This window comes from Dryas octopetala, chromosome 4 (assembly GCF_963921425.1).
Source record: "Dryas octopetala chromosome 4, drDryOcto1.1, whole genome shotgun sequence".
Classification (NCBI taxonomy): Eukaryota; Viridiplantae; Streptophyta; class Magnoliopsida; order Rosales; family Rosaceae; genus Dryas; species Dryas octopetala.
The window spans coordinates 23,305,895-23,320,814 of NC_141369.1; the positions used below are offsets into that span (position 1 = coordinate 23,305,895).

At 35.6% G+C, this 14,920-nt stretch overlaps 2 protein-coding genes across 3 annotated transcripts; one reads left to right on the forward strand and one right to left on the reverse strand.

Annotated features, from left to right (window-relative positions):
• The first annotated feature begins 2,840 nt into the window (after nt 1-2,840).
• Nucleotides 2,841-8,102, forward strand: LOC147288451 (protein LONGIFOLIA 2-like). 2 transcript variants are annotated; one of them, XM_086239892.1, is made up of 6 exons: nt 2,841-3,014; nt 3,517-3,759; nt 4,216-4,268; nt 4,379-6,397; nt 6,481-6,631; nt 6,719-8,102. In XM_086239892.1, exons 2-6 carry the CDS (start codon nt 3,609-3,611, stop codon nt 7,549-7,551), a joined length of 3,207 nt encoding a protein of 1,068 aa, XP_086096018.1. In that variant the 5' UTR covers nt 2,841-3,014; nt 3,517-3,608; the 3' UTR covers nt 7,552-8,102. The 2 variants fall into 2 exon arrangements, with proteins under 2 accessions (XP_086096018.1, XP_086096017.1); XM_086239891.1 differs by having other exon boundaries at nt 2,842-3,159.
• Nucleotides 8,103-9,502: 1,400 nt separating this feature from the next.
• On the reverse strand, nt 9,503-11,490 carry LOC147288452 (Bromodomain transcription factor). Its single transcript, XM_086239894.1, has 2 exons — nt 11,279-11,490; nt 9,503-10,926 (listed from the first exon to the last, which is right to left on the reverse strand). The coding sequence occupies exon 2, from the start codon at nt 10,795-10,797 to the stop codon at nt 9,664-9,666; it is 1,134 nt and encodes a 377-aa protein (XP_086096020.1). The 5' UTR covers nt 10,798-10,926; nt 11,279-11,490; the 3' UTR covers nt 9,503-9,663.
• Nucleotides 11,491-14,920: the final 3,430 nt, after the last annotated feature.

The following is a 14,920-nucleotide window of genomic DNA, read 5'->3' on the forward strand; positions in this document are numbered from 1 at the left end:
ATATATGAATCAGTACCAGTACTATATAGCCCATGTTGAAGCAGAGCACGTGCCAATGACAGTGTGACATGCACCCCGAATTAATTGCATGGTTATATATGGTTATATATATATATATATATATATATATTGAATGGAGATTATATGGTGATGAATGCGACTTTTCCTTTTTGTGGAGGAAATTTCATTCATCGGTCTTCAGGTTTAGGTTTGAGTAGTAGTCCAGATAATGTTAGGTCTGATCAAGGAAACCTAGCTACATTTTATGGGTAGCGTGGTAAACATTTCTCATCATCTTGTAACTTCAAAATCGATCGATATATATATATATATATATAGTAGTAAATTAATCAACCACTCTTGGGTAGCTCACATCGATCTGAATCAGTTTGGACATCAGACATAGTATAGTTTTTCTTGGGTTAGATGAATTTGTCAAAGAAAACACGTATAAAGAATAATGTTCTTAATTGGCATATATTCCCTACATATGGCTAAAACATGTATCTTCTGGCATGCACAATATTTGTGAAAACCATATATGGCTGCATGCATGCCCAAATAAATACTTGTAGGTCTGAAGTACTAGTGTAGTATACTACGTACGTACGGATATCTTTACACAAAGTTTTGCAACTAAGTGCTAGCTCATGAATATATAGGGTGTAATTTATTTTTTTCCGGCCATATACATATGTAGGCCGTAATTAATATTTTGAAAAAAAAAATTATTTACTGTGTGCAAATTACTAAGTGAGAAACATACCTGATCCATCTGTGGATGATTGTGTGCAAATTTATTAATTTAACAGATCCCGATGGTTTGATTAATCATTAATTGTAGTTTGCTTCAAGAAATAGCAAAGACACAAATTAAAAAGTGATCCAACTTCAGCAACCCTGTCCTGGCCAGCTAGACAGAATATATTATCTAAAAAAAACCCATATATATGGTGTACTATGTGTATGTAATTAAGACAATTTCTATGGAAATTAATTTTTTGCAAAGAAAAAAAGACAAGATATTTATATGTGGAATTAAAACCTGTATGCCTTGTCCATGGTAACGTAGCTGCAACAGGTATACACCACGTGACAATCTAACTTTAGTAGACCAAACTATTAATGTAACAGAAAATATGCAATTTTCCAGGGATGACTCAATGGATCATAAACCTTCATAAACTTACCACTCTCATTCTCAACGTACGTCTGCCCATCTTTTCTGCACAATTTTGTGAAAAGGTACATATTATGGTCCAAAGTCCAAACCCACTACAAGGATTTTTGCATTCTTTTTTGTCCTTTTTCTCTTATTAAATGCTTATGTGTCCATCACATAAAATAAGTTTTATAACCACATATATATTCCCATCTTTTCTGCACAATTTTGTGAAAAAGATACATATTATGGTACAAAGTCCAAACCCACTACAAGGATTTTTGCATTTTTTTTTGTCCTTTTTCTCTTATTAAATGCTTATGTGTCCATCACATAAAATAAGTTTTATAACCACATATATATTGGATCAGTCTTGTTCATTTTAAACGTATAAAACTTATATTTAGGGGTGTTTTGGCTTCGTAAGATAATATTTTCTATCTACATATGTAGGATATTACTCTCAATAAAAAAAGCATAATAACATTATATGTTAAATTATTTGTCAATATAAAATTTCTATAATTATAATTTTTTTATATTTTAAAACTTTTAATCATGCATATAATTACATTCTATTTAATTAAAAATGCATAGTATGATCTGAAGGATATTAAAAATAAGTTAGTCTTTCAGACCAAAAAAAAAAATAGTTAGTCTTGTAGTAATTAGTAAACATTGTCCAATAGTAAAAAACTAAAAACCACATGAGGATCTAGAGGAGGGCAGGTTGGTAATTGGACATGCAGGGGAATGGCTGGAAAAGGGCTTTAGGGTCAGGCGGTATAGTTCAGGCCTTCCAGTACATAAATCCACAAATGTTTTCTTGTTTTTCTTCTTCTTCCACCTCTCTCTCTCTCTCTCTCTCTCTCTCTGACAGATCCACATGCCCTGAGACCCACACATAATTTTGTCCACATGGAAGTGGGAGAAAATGAACAAACCACATCTGACCCACCCACCCATTCACATCCAAATCTGACCCACCCATTCACACCTCCTCCACCTCTTTGCCTCCCTCTCCTTCTCCAGTCAATATCTTAATTAGCCCATTGCCCCATTCTCTTTCGGGTTTGCATGTGTAAATATGACTCATTATTATAAGCACTATACAAAACTGACAAGTTTTTCTTCTTCTTTCAAAACTTGAACTTTTGATTTGTTTCTAGTAGTGAGTTGGACCCCCTAAATTTCTCTCCTACTTTATTCATTTAAACTTATTTGAGTATAGTAGCCCAAAAAAAAAAAACTCATTTGAGTATAATCTCAAACTCTAGAGTTTTAGTTGCTAGAAACAATATTTTCTTAATAAAAATGAACAGTTGGGTTCTTTTTAAATGACATCAAATGGTTGAGATTTTAATTTCGGAGAAAAATAAAAAAAGGTGGACTGTGGACATAAAGAAAGAGAGGATGCTCGCCTCTTTAAAGTTTAAACAGGGTTGGGATCTCAACTCGCTGATATTATATTTGAGGCAATTTCAACTTTATTCAGTTCTTCTGTTCATTTAAATTATAAATTTTGAAAAATGTGTCAATTTTCATAACTCTCTCTCTCTCTCTCTCTCTCTCTCTCTCTCTCTCTCTTACGTAATATAATAAAATAAATGTTATGAACAATTCTCATTGTCCCCAAACTGATATTCAGCAGTGCATATATAATATACCACAAAGTTCACAAACCCTGCTATGTGCTCTTAGGCTGTAGCTGCCTTTCCTAGAGAGAGCCAAAAGACAAAGCATTCTTTTGTGCAGTTAGAAAACCCAAAAGAAAAGAAAGAAAAAAAAAAAAAAAAAACATCTCTTCTTGGGTCTGCAGAACAGAACAACCCTCTGCAATAGTCCTTAGAAGGTGGGGCTGGTAGTGGTGGAGACTGTTTGGTGTCGTTGGGTCCCTTAATTCCATGTCTCTTTTGTTCATTTGGGTTTTGCAGGAAGATATTGTCTGCCTTCTTCTGTGAAACCCCAAAAAAATGAATTTATTTTATTTCTCATAGGTAGGGGAGTTGAGTTATTGTTCTTCTGGGTTTCGTATGTTTTTCTCATTTTTCTTCTCTTGTTCATTCTCTGTTTTGCATAACAAGTAAGTCTTATAGAAACTAAAACATCTCTTCTCTGAAATTCTGCTGCCAAAAGAAGATTAATATAGAGAAGTCTTAATGCAGTCTTTATGACTTTTAATAAGTAGGCAAAAAGATAGTGACTTAAGGAAAAATTGAGACCACTCAACTCAACATCTCAGACAAACTGTGTTCTTTTTTGGCGAGACATATAAAAAAATGCATGGTTTTTGAGTCTTCTCAAATTCTTGAAGCCAATACTAATAACAATTTGATTATCTGGAACTCTTGCAGTTTCTTATTAGAGAGAGCAAGGATTGAACACAAATGGAAGCTCAAAACGTGTAAGCTGCAGTTAGCTAGCTTGTGAAGCAGAGGAGTTGAAGATGTCTGCAAAGATTTTGCATTCTTTAACAGATGACAACCCAGATCTCCATAAGCAAATTGGGTGCATGAGTGGAATTTTCCAGCTCTTTGATCGCCACCATTTTGGTCGGCGCGTCAATGGTCACAGCCACAAGAGACTTCCTCCTCCAGGTAATTATTATTTTTCCCTCAGCCATGTTCAGTTTGGAAAAGCTCAAACTAGTTTCAATACGGTGGTTTGTAATGAGAAGGAATTAGTTTCATTTTCCTTTTTCAAATGAATTCTAGTACCTCAGAACTTGTAAGAGTTTTGAATTGGATCAAGAAATATTTTGCCAGCCATCTGCAATATGTTACAGAGCCTCTGTATGCTTATTAATGGTTATTCATAGGCTATTTCCATTTCACATTCCTAGTTACAGTATCAATGAGTAATTTAACATACCATCCTTCAACCATATAGACTCTGTAATTTGTAGCCGAGCATTTTAAGGTCATAAATATCCTGGAAAATATACGTTTATGGTTTCATATGCATCAATATTCAATATTACTTTTGCAAATCGTATTTGCTTGTGTTTGTGACCGCATTCTCTTCAACATCTAACATGTACTTATTTTTTCCAGGTGAGAATGCCAACCACGCAGTAGAGCCCAAGAGCACATCGCACAAAGCTACAGTAAGAATTCAACACTCAATCACTTTAGTGGCTTTAAAGAAAAGCATTTTGCTTTTGATCAGATTAAAGAGAAGAATTAGGTACATAATACATTCAACTTGCAATTGCAGGATAAAAATCGAAAAAAGGTTGTAAGGGAGAAACAAAACTCCACAGAATCATCAAGAACCACCGTTTCTTCTTCTTCTTGCTCATCTAGCTTCTCATCATCTCTTGAAAATAACAAACCTACTGCTCAGCAAGAACCATCTTCGTCCAGCCAAACCATTTCCAATGAGAAACACACTCAGTGTCAGCACAGCTCAAGCGACCAACCAAATGCTTCAATGCACTTGCGCCGGCAATCCTTTGATCTACAAGATCTCACCAGGGACAGAGACTCAACCTACAGAGAAGTCCGTGGCATTTCAGTTAAACCTGCAGCTAAAGATGGAGTGGGTCATACATTGAAATACATAGACTCCCCCAGGCCTTCACAACCACTAAAATCTATCAAGCCAAGGGTTTCTGGTGTTAATGAGTCATTTCAAGTTCCTGATAAGCTTCGGGAAGCACGCTGGATTTCCAATGAAGAGAAGGATGGTTGCATACGTTTGGTACCAAGGGATGCACGGAGGTTCTCTTACGATGGACGAGAGTCACGAGATACATTAAAGTCCACCATAAAACTCAAAGAACTCCCAAGGCTTTCTTTGGACAGCAGAGAGCGTTCCATAAGGAGAGGTTGTACCCCTGAAACAAAATCAAATTATTTCTTCAAGGATCTGCAGAAGGAGAATGGGAATGGTAACAAAATGCTTGACCTGCAGCAAGAACCTGGAAGCTCTAAGAGACCATCTAATGTTGTTGCAAAGTTGATGGGATTGGATTTATCAGATTCAGTGTCAACCACTGTTAGTCCATTAAGGCTGATTAATACCTGCCCATTTGATAGATCAGATCCCTTATCAAGATCATCAAGAACAACTAATGAAAACAAGCAAGATCTTTTGTCTGGGTTCCCAAGGAATACCCAGAAGGACTTCGGCTCACCCAAGAGGAGAAGTACTGATTCAGTCATGAAGCCCACCTTGAATTCTAAGTTTCCAATAGAAACAGCCCCTTGGAGGCAGCCACATGGAAGCAAAGGTTCTCAACAATCAGCTCTCAAGTATCAAGAAGAACCTACAAAAACCCCAATTTCATCACCTTCAGTATATGGTGAAATGGAGAAAAGGCTAGCAGATCTTGAGTTCAAAAAGTCAGGAAAGGATCTCAGAGCTCTTAAGCAAATACTTGAAGCAATGCAGAAGACAAAAGAAATGATAGATAACAAAAAAGATCAGGCCTCAAATTTTGCATCTCAAATGAGCAAACAAACCACTTTTTCTGACAACACAGTGTTGGCTAGCCAGAGAAACCTACAAAGTAACATAGCAATCCCTGCCGCAGCCAAGGGTTCCAAATCTCCAAAGAGTCATAAATCACCAATCATCATCATGAAACCAGCTAAACTTGTTGAGAAAATCCACAATTCTGCTTCCACAATGATCTCCATGGACAACCCACCAGGTCTTCGGAAGCTTCAGACTAAGGACCCTGGTGATAACAGAAAGGAATTGGCCGACAAGAAAACAGCCAAAGATCTGACTCCAAGGAACACTCATATTAGAGAACCTTTCAATCGGCGCCTTCATTCCACTGATACTAATTCTAACCCACGAACTTTAAAATCCACACAAAAGCCAAAGGTGCCTCAAAATATTAGTGAAGAAAATGCCACCAGCTCAAGTAGGAGCTCAGGAATCACAAGCCCAAGACTGCAACAGAAAAGATTTGGATTGGAGAAGCAATCTCCTCCAACCACTCCATCATCAGAGCCAAGCATGTCCAGAAGGCAACGCAGTAGGCAATCATTAGAAGCAAGCACCCCAGGTAGAAAACTTGGGCCAAAGTCTCCCAGTTTGCATCAAAGCAATGCCCAATTGAGTGAGACCAGCACCAACACGAGAGATATGAGTCACCAAGATGATACCACTTCTCAGCAATCTGAGAGCAACATCAGCTTGGCCTCGCATATAGACACAGAAGTTACAAGCAATCATCAATCACATAAGTTAAAAGGCACACACCATAGCCAAAAACAAAAGGTAAGGGTGTTCTGGTTCTCATTCATTCCTGAAGATAATTTGCTTGTCTGCTTGACAGGTTTTTTTTTGTTTCTTCCACACAGAGACCAGCAGTGGGGTTGAGTGATGATAGGTCAATGGCAGAACCTGGGAAAGCTTCCTCGGAACAACCAAGTCCTGTCTCTGTTCTTGATTCTACATTCTATAGGGATGAATCACCATCTCCAGTGAAGAAGATATCAAATGCATTTAAAGGTGAACTTCTTGTGCATTTGACATCTAATTATAGGTATAGAATGCAAGATTTCTTTTTATTAAATTTCCTCAAATTTCTTGCTATAGATGATGAGACACGAAATCTTGATGAAGTGGGGTATGACCCAATGGACCTAGCTCTGTTATCCAGCAGCGCAATGCCTAGTCTTGGTGTTGAGATTGATCATAAAATGTTGGAGAATCTGAAGCACCTGCTTCGGAATCATCGACATATGAGCAGCACACATGAGGATCCCATCATTGGCCACATCGCTCCCCTCTGTGACAGCACAAATCCAGACCACATATACATTTCAGATATATTGCTAGCATCAGGAATTCTTAGGTATCTCGAATCTGCCAGGACAACCATTGAGTTCCACACATCAGACCAACTGATCAACCCTAATTTGTTCCTTGCACTAGAAGAAATCAGGACAAATACAGAGCCTTTTGATGATGGAAAAAGATGTAAGAACATCATCCAGCCCAAACCTGATAAGAAAATCCAAAGAAAACTAGTTTTCGATGTTGTTAATGAATTTCTAGTTCGAAAACTAGTAGTGGCAAAATCATTCAAGCAGTGTTTCTCACGAAACAAGCTGGCAGTGGGGAAACCAAGAGGGCAGCAGCTGCTGAGAGAATTGTGTTCAGAGGTTGATCAGCTACAAAGAAACAACTCAAGTGGCAGCCTAGATGACGAGGAAGATAGTTTGAAAAGCATCTTGTTGGAAGATTTCATTGTTCAATCGACGAATTGGACAGAGTGTGATGGTGAAATTCCAGGTGTAGTGTTGGATGTTGAGCGGTTGATCTTTAAAGACTTGATAACTGAAATTGTGAGTTGTGATGCAGTTGGCCTGCATGGTTCATCTGGTGGGCATTGCAGGCAACTGTTTTCCAAGAAGGGGCTTTGGTAACATTTATTTCAAAAACTCAAATGGCAGCCTAGATGATGAGGACGATAGTTTGAGAAGCATCTTGTTGGAAGTTGTCATGCATCAATCAAGGAATTTAACAGATTGTGACACAATTAAATGGGTGAGGTGTTGACAGTTGGATATCGATCGATTTGATGTTGAAAGAATTACAACTGAAATTGTGAGTGGTGATGCAGCTGGCCTGCATGGTTGGTCTGGTAGGCATTGCAGGCAACTGTTTTCTGAGAAAGGGCTTTGGTAACATTGATTCCAAAAAAAAAAAAAAATTATTATGTAATCTTATTCTCATTCCCTCTCTTTCCTTTTTCTTTTCTATTTTTAAATTTTTTCTGTTTTTATTTCCAGATTCTTTTGGGACACACGGGGAGGGGGAGGAGGTGGAGGTGGAGGCATTTTATTTTAGTTTTATTACTATCTTTTAGGTTTATCTGTAAAATCACAATAACTATTGGGAGAAAATGTAGCTCTTCTCTAACATGTAAATCTTTGATAGAGGCTAATGACACATGCAATTTAAACCGAGTACTACATCTTGGTATTATAGCAGAACACTCATATTCATGTGTTTCATATCAGAATCCATTAGATGGTACATACATCATATGGTACTTATTCCAAGGTGAAATTTGCATATGAATAATTTACTAAAAAATGCTCAGCTGTATTATCCAGGTACACAGTATCACATCATGGAAAGGTGCAACATAGAGATTGTTATGGAACTTCAAATAACCAAACTAACTTGCAGGGACCAGAGTCACCAGACCGACATTAGAAAATGCCAAGAAAAAAGAACTCACACTATTAGAGAAACATGATTTTGATGCCACTCAAAGATTGGAAACTAAATAAATCATATATTGGTTTCAATTTCCTCGTCTCACTAACACTTTCCACAGAAAAAAAAAGAAAAAAAAAAAAAAAAAAGAGAAAAGCCTTTGGCCGTTTAGAGAGAGTAAGTTTTTGTGAGCATGTGTTGATCCTTCCCTCCCTCAGTCATACTCATTAGGATGTAATTATCAACCCCAAAAACTTATGAAGTTTATTCTATACAGTTTTTTAAATGTTTATTTAGTATACAATCAATGAGGATTATAAAATCTATCAGGAAAAAGAACTACTATGAATCTGCAAATTCTAGCAGCTTTTTTCACCAAAATTGGGTTTATGCCATGGAAACACTATAAAGAAAAAATTTTTGGAGAAAAAATTTTCTGTGTCAAGTGATTTCTACTAGTCTAAATGTAAATTTAACAAGAAGATTCTCAAATCTTATGCCACACAATAATGCCAACCAATGAAAGCTAGAAGTTCACTAGTATGGTCTTTTTCAGCTTTCAGAATTTCTTCAAATACTTTTTCTTTATAGGAATTTCGTGAAATACTATGAATCTGCAAATTATCAGCTTTTTAGTTACCAAAATTGAGGTTGAAGCCAGGGAAAAGCTGAAAAGGAAAATTATGGGAGAACAAAATTTTCTACTTCAAGTGATCTCTACGAGTCTATAAATGTAAACTTACATGAAAACTTAGATTCTTAAAATCTCCAGTCACATATGTCAATCAATGACACCATGAAGTTCAGTTATACGGTCTTTTTGAACTTTCAGAATTTCTTCTATCAAGGAGGGTAGTACATCAAACTAACAAAGTAGTTTAATGCAACTTGAATAGAGATGAAGTTTATTCTCAAACTTTAATCTTGTTTTAGAGCATCAAAGCAACACGGATCATAAGTTACCCTACTTTCCATTGAGAAAAAAAAGTTAATAATATGAAACTGAACATAGATTTGATTCGATTTGGTATACATATATATAGCAACAAAGTAAAGATAGGATCATAGGAGTAATATTTCTGCCCCATTAAGAGTAAAGTCATAAAAGAATTTCAATTAGAAAGAATCATTAACTGGGTCTATCACAACAACTGACATTAACATACCTTAGAAATTTGTTAAAGTGGGAAAATTCCCTCCAGAACTTTGTAATTCCATTCTATAGTGTCCATATGCAGACAACACTATGCGAACCAACCTCCACTGCCAGTCTCCTAAACAAGTGAACAAATTCTAGGAAAAAACAACCTAATTTACAACTGAGCAAGCTCCTGTGGGTTTTCCATGGAATTCTGCAAAATTTTCTCAGCCCTCCTTTTCTTTTCATCCTTCTCATTCTCTCTCCCAATCCAGGGATAAATTTCGTCAAAACCCTTGTTATGTGGACTCGAATGTAACATAGTACCTAAGGAATTCTTTGCATTTCCAATCTTAAACTGCACTGTTGGCCTCCTGCTCAAAAGAAACTTCTTCTGTTCCTCCTCCAATTCACACGATCTCCTCTTCATTGCTTCAATAGCCGGAGCAAAGGTCTCCAGCACTTGAGAACTCTTACCCATGACATGATTCTCAGCAACAAGATTTTCCACTGTTGCTTCATTTGAAAGTTTAGCTGGAAGAGGAACATGAGATACTTCCGTCTCCCCAAATTGCAGAGGTGCAGCAAGAAAAGGGTTACTTTCTCTTGCTTGTTTCGCCTTATCAGCATCTCCAGGGTCAACTGAGGGTCCCTCCAACCCATTGCATACCAGCCTCCGCTGAAAATTCAATAGAGACCGCTCTACATTTCTTTGTTGTTTTTCCTGCTCAATTATAGCAGTGTGAGATTCTGTTGCTCTTTCATTGGATGTTGGTGATTGAGCAAATGTATGGGGTTCAGGAAATGCAGGCAACCAAGTAGGTATATGCTCTCCAGGAATCTCTTCCCCACTTTGCCAAAAACTCAGAGTCGGCTTCCGGTCCTTAACAACTGGGAATTGAGGAATAGAGTAGGCAAATGGAATGTGCTCAGTTTCACTGACATACTGAGTAATTTCCCTAACCGTTCCTGAACTTGCAAGACAATGATCAACGTCTGAAGCACCTGCAAACCCTTGTGTCAAACCCAAATCTTCCAACCCTTGAATGATATCAATAACATTGCACTCCGTTCTGCCAGATAAATTGGCATAGAAATGCGCTGTCTTTCCAATGTTATGAATGTACTGAACAGCAACATCCGACAGTGTTTCAAGTGCGGACAACTGGAAAGTCTGAAACCCCACTATCTCACATACTTGGGCTACTGCAATCTTCGCAATGGCTCGTGCCAAGTCATCACCGCTCGATTTCCTCGGCGTTCTATTGGGTTGTTCACGCTCTCCACTCTCCCCACCTCCATTGCTCATATTCAACCCCTCATATCAGACGACCCCAAGTGGTATATTCAAAACCAACATTCTTGGTGAAAACCCCAAAAACGCACATTATTTACCGACGCAGTGTCATCTTCTATCGCTTATACCTTTGTTTGTTTCCTAAGAAAATACAAGAAAAAAAAAATTAAAAAAACCCCAAAAAGAACGAAAATGAAAAATTGCTGAGCTGAGCCTGATAAACAATTTGATTTTGTTTTTTATTTTGGGGAACTTTTCCTCGGTACAGGGAGCTTCCAATTAGCCAACGGAACCGTTAGCCGTCATAAAAAGACTCAAAAGCACATGAATCAAAGATTAATTTTGTGGAGCTTTCCTCAGTTTTTTCAGCGACCAAGCCCTAAGAATTAAGAAAACCCTAAAACCTCCCACTTGGAATTCAAATCAAACGAATTGGACCAAGGAAAAGAAAAGACAGAAGCTGCTGAACAAAGGAAATGAGGCGAAGACTTACCAGTGAAAACTAGGCTTTGGGATCTAACAGAAGCAATGGCCGAGTAGAGGGTTGAGCTCAGAGACACAGTAGTCGTCGAAACACCATTCGCTTCGAATTGAGAATGAGCAAGAAACCGTTGCTAAAAAAGAAAGATCAAAAGAAGAAAAAATTGAAGTTTGGTTTGGGCTTAAACCCTAGAAAAACCACTGGATCGAAAGAGAGGGAGAGAGAGAGAGAGGGGGGGGGGGGGGGGGAAGGTGGGTCGAGTTGGAGTTGGAGAAGGAGGAAATGATTGTTTGTTACGAACGAGAAGAAGCGAATGGAGGATTATTTAACGAGGAAGAGCTGAACACCGGCGCCGTTGGTTGACACCTGTCCCTCATGGCACCTACATAAGTTGAACGACTTGTCGTTTTTACTGAACAACTTTTTTATTTTTTTTCGGTTGATGAGGACATGGGGTTTTTTTTACTGAAGAACTTAATTAGGACAAGTTGTACGTGTTTTAAACATTCTGATCTTCTATTACTATAACTAAATTAAATCTTCCACTAGTAAAGAAATTAGAAAATTAGGATTAAATAATACCAAATATCAATAGTTTTTTAATAAAGCAGTAAGACACTAATTTTTTTTAGTTTAGGTACTAACCTAGAGTAAAACATTTTGGATTAGGTCACAAATCAGTTTGTTATACAGTTGTGACTGTCGAACAGTTACAGTTGTAATTGTCGAACAGTCACAGTTGTGACTATTTAAAATTTATAAAAAATCAAAATTTTTAAGGGTTTCATACTTTTGATTTAGGTTTGGGGGATGAAGTCCTATAACCCAAAGACTAAATATTAAAGTTTAAGCCTTGCAAATATTGAAAAAACAATAAATCAATAAAAAAGTTATGTTTGTTAGACAGTCACAGTTCGATATAACTATGTTTTTTAAAGTTGGTACCTAAACTGAAATTTAGTACCTAAAGTGAAATGACATAAATGTTTTAGTAGTTGAAATGAAAAAACATTATAATTTGGTACCTAAAGTCAATGGATCTGTAAAGAAATGGGGTCGTTATATTTTGATGGTTTGGTACTTTGGTGTCAAGATTACAGCAATACCATGACATAAACCCCTGAGATCCAATATGATGGTACCATATATGTCAAGGTATAATAAATTATTAGGGTTCCATTTGAAACGTGAAGTTTTCTATATATTTTCCTTTGAATTTTAGACCTGTTTGATAAAGTGAAAAAAGATATCACTAAACCAATAAATTTTCGTTAATTTAAAGTTATATATATAAATTATTATATATTAACTAGAAAAATCATGGCTTATAAAGAGGATATGGGTGGTTGGACCGTGTTGTGGAACCACATTGGCTAGTGAAATGCATAATTAAATGTTGATGATCTTGAATCCAGGCCGAAAAAAAAAAAATATTGATGTTGAATGATTTTCAAGATTAGAAATTTGTAAGGGTCGGACCAAATCCAAGCTCCCTAGCTAGCACAATCTTCAAAGATAAAAAATGACCAAATCCAATTTCTTGCGCGCAAATTTAATCTGTAGCAATAAGATAATAAATGGAATGAAATTTTAGGTGCACCGTGCACGTGCGTGTTAGGATTTATTAATTTGAATTCACCAACAGGGTGCAACTAAAAATTAAAAGATGAGAAAGTATATATATGTAAGTACGTTATAATGACTGAATTGTTGGGATTATAAGAATTCGTAGTATGGTGAGCAGCCTAAAAGAGTAGTTAGTAGTTAGTTTTGTATTAAATTACTAACCATTTTACTTTAGAACATTTGTGATTATAATAATATATAGAGATAATTAGGCTTATATATTTTAGAAAAAACAGTTTTTAGATGAAGACCAAGAGTGTTTTAAAATTTATAAGAAAATCTTTTTGATTTATAATAATTTATAAGAAAATTTTTTCAATTCATAATAAAGTTTTTCCCCGATTTGAAGGGTATTTCTCCCTATTTGAAGGGTATTTCTCCTCTTAAGGTGTAAAATGTGTTTTATAGAGGTTGCATGTTAGATTTTAATTCAGATATTTTGGGCTCCGCCTAAAATCTTGGAATTAAAACCTAATATAAAGTCGTCAAAGAAGAAAAATAAAATGACTTAATTAAAAATCCTAAATCATTATCGGTTTTAGTCTAAGAAAGACTGATCATAAAATGGACTGGATTCTAAGTCTCCCATATATGCCTCATATATGTCAACCACCAATATAATAGATCTAGATCTGCATATATGCTGCAATATATATATATATACAAAAATGCTCTAAAACTAACTAGTTAGTAAGTTAATATAAAACTAACCACCTTGTTGGGTCCACCGCACAATGTAATCTCAAAATCTGAACCGTCTATTTTTTAAGCCCTAGTTCAAAGATCATCCTTGTAAAAAATCTTCAAAATTGGAAGTCATTTAGTCATTTGATTATAACAACAACTATTTATATGCTTTTATAAAAAACACTGATCGTCTATTTATTTAATCTCAATTAGATGACTAAATGATTTCTGATTTTGTTAATTTTTTGCAATGATAATCTTTGAAGTATGACCTAAATAATTGACGGTTTGGATTATGAGATTAGTTATATGGTAGTCTCAAAAGTATGCTTAATTTCGTATTAACTTGCTAATCACTCCTCTGCATGTATATATGTCAGCTCAAATGAAACTTCACTTATTGTGCCAGCTGCTGCTGCATATATAGAACAGTACTATCCTACAGTTCCTGTAAAACGATGTACATATATATACCACAAATTAAGCAAACAAGTAACATGAATCACTTACAGTCGTACTGCTACCTCAACTCATTACTTCTTTAATTAAGTTTTTTATCTGACCAAGTACACAAGCTCATTGCTAATTCTTCCAAACTAACTACATATATTAACAACTAAAAAATCCTTATGATATATACCTAACTAATAGATTATATATATGCATGGTTGCTAATTGCTATAGCAATTAACAAGGCTAGCTCTGCAAGGATATAGTATGTCATCATATATGCAAACTAAATATGCATATATATATATATATATTGCTCCATATATATATATATATACATCACTCATTAGTCATTATTTGCTCGTGATTCTTATATATAATTAATTACATATATGTATGATATTCTGATAGTTTCAAATTAACCGAAACAAATGCAAGGTAGAGAATATATATCATATTCTTCAGCACTATTAATTCGATATAAAAGAAATATGGCCGGTTTATATTTTTCAGTTCCAGATTCAAAATCTGTATATATATCAACATTACGTACGTACATGAATTATATATTATATAATGAAAAAACTTGTAAATTACAAAGAACAGCATATACATATGATGTCTCCCACTCTAGCTCCCTATGTATAGTTAACTATATATCCTTATTATTGCTTTCAAGGACTTCATATATAATCAATTCCAAGATATATATAATAACAAATTAATCATAAGATGGTAGGCTAATTGGTATTAATGTTGGTGGAGAACTGGAGCAAGATGGAAACAAAACCCCTATATATATATATATGCATCTTGCAGCTAGCTTAATTAATGAACTAGTTAATTGGTTTCAAATTAAGTTATAATTTGGGCTCTAGCTACTAGCTAGTA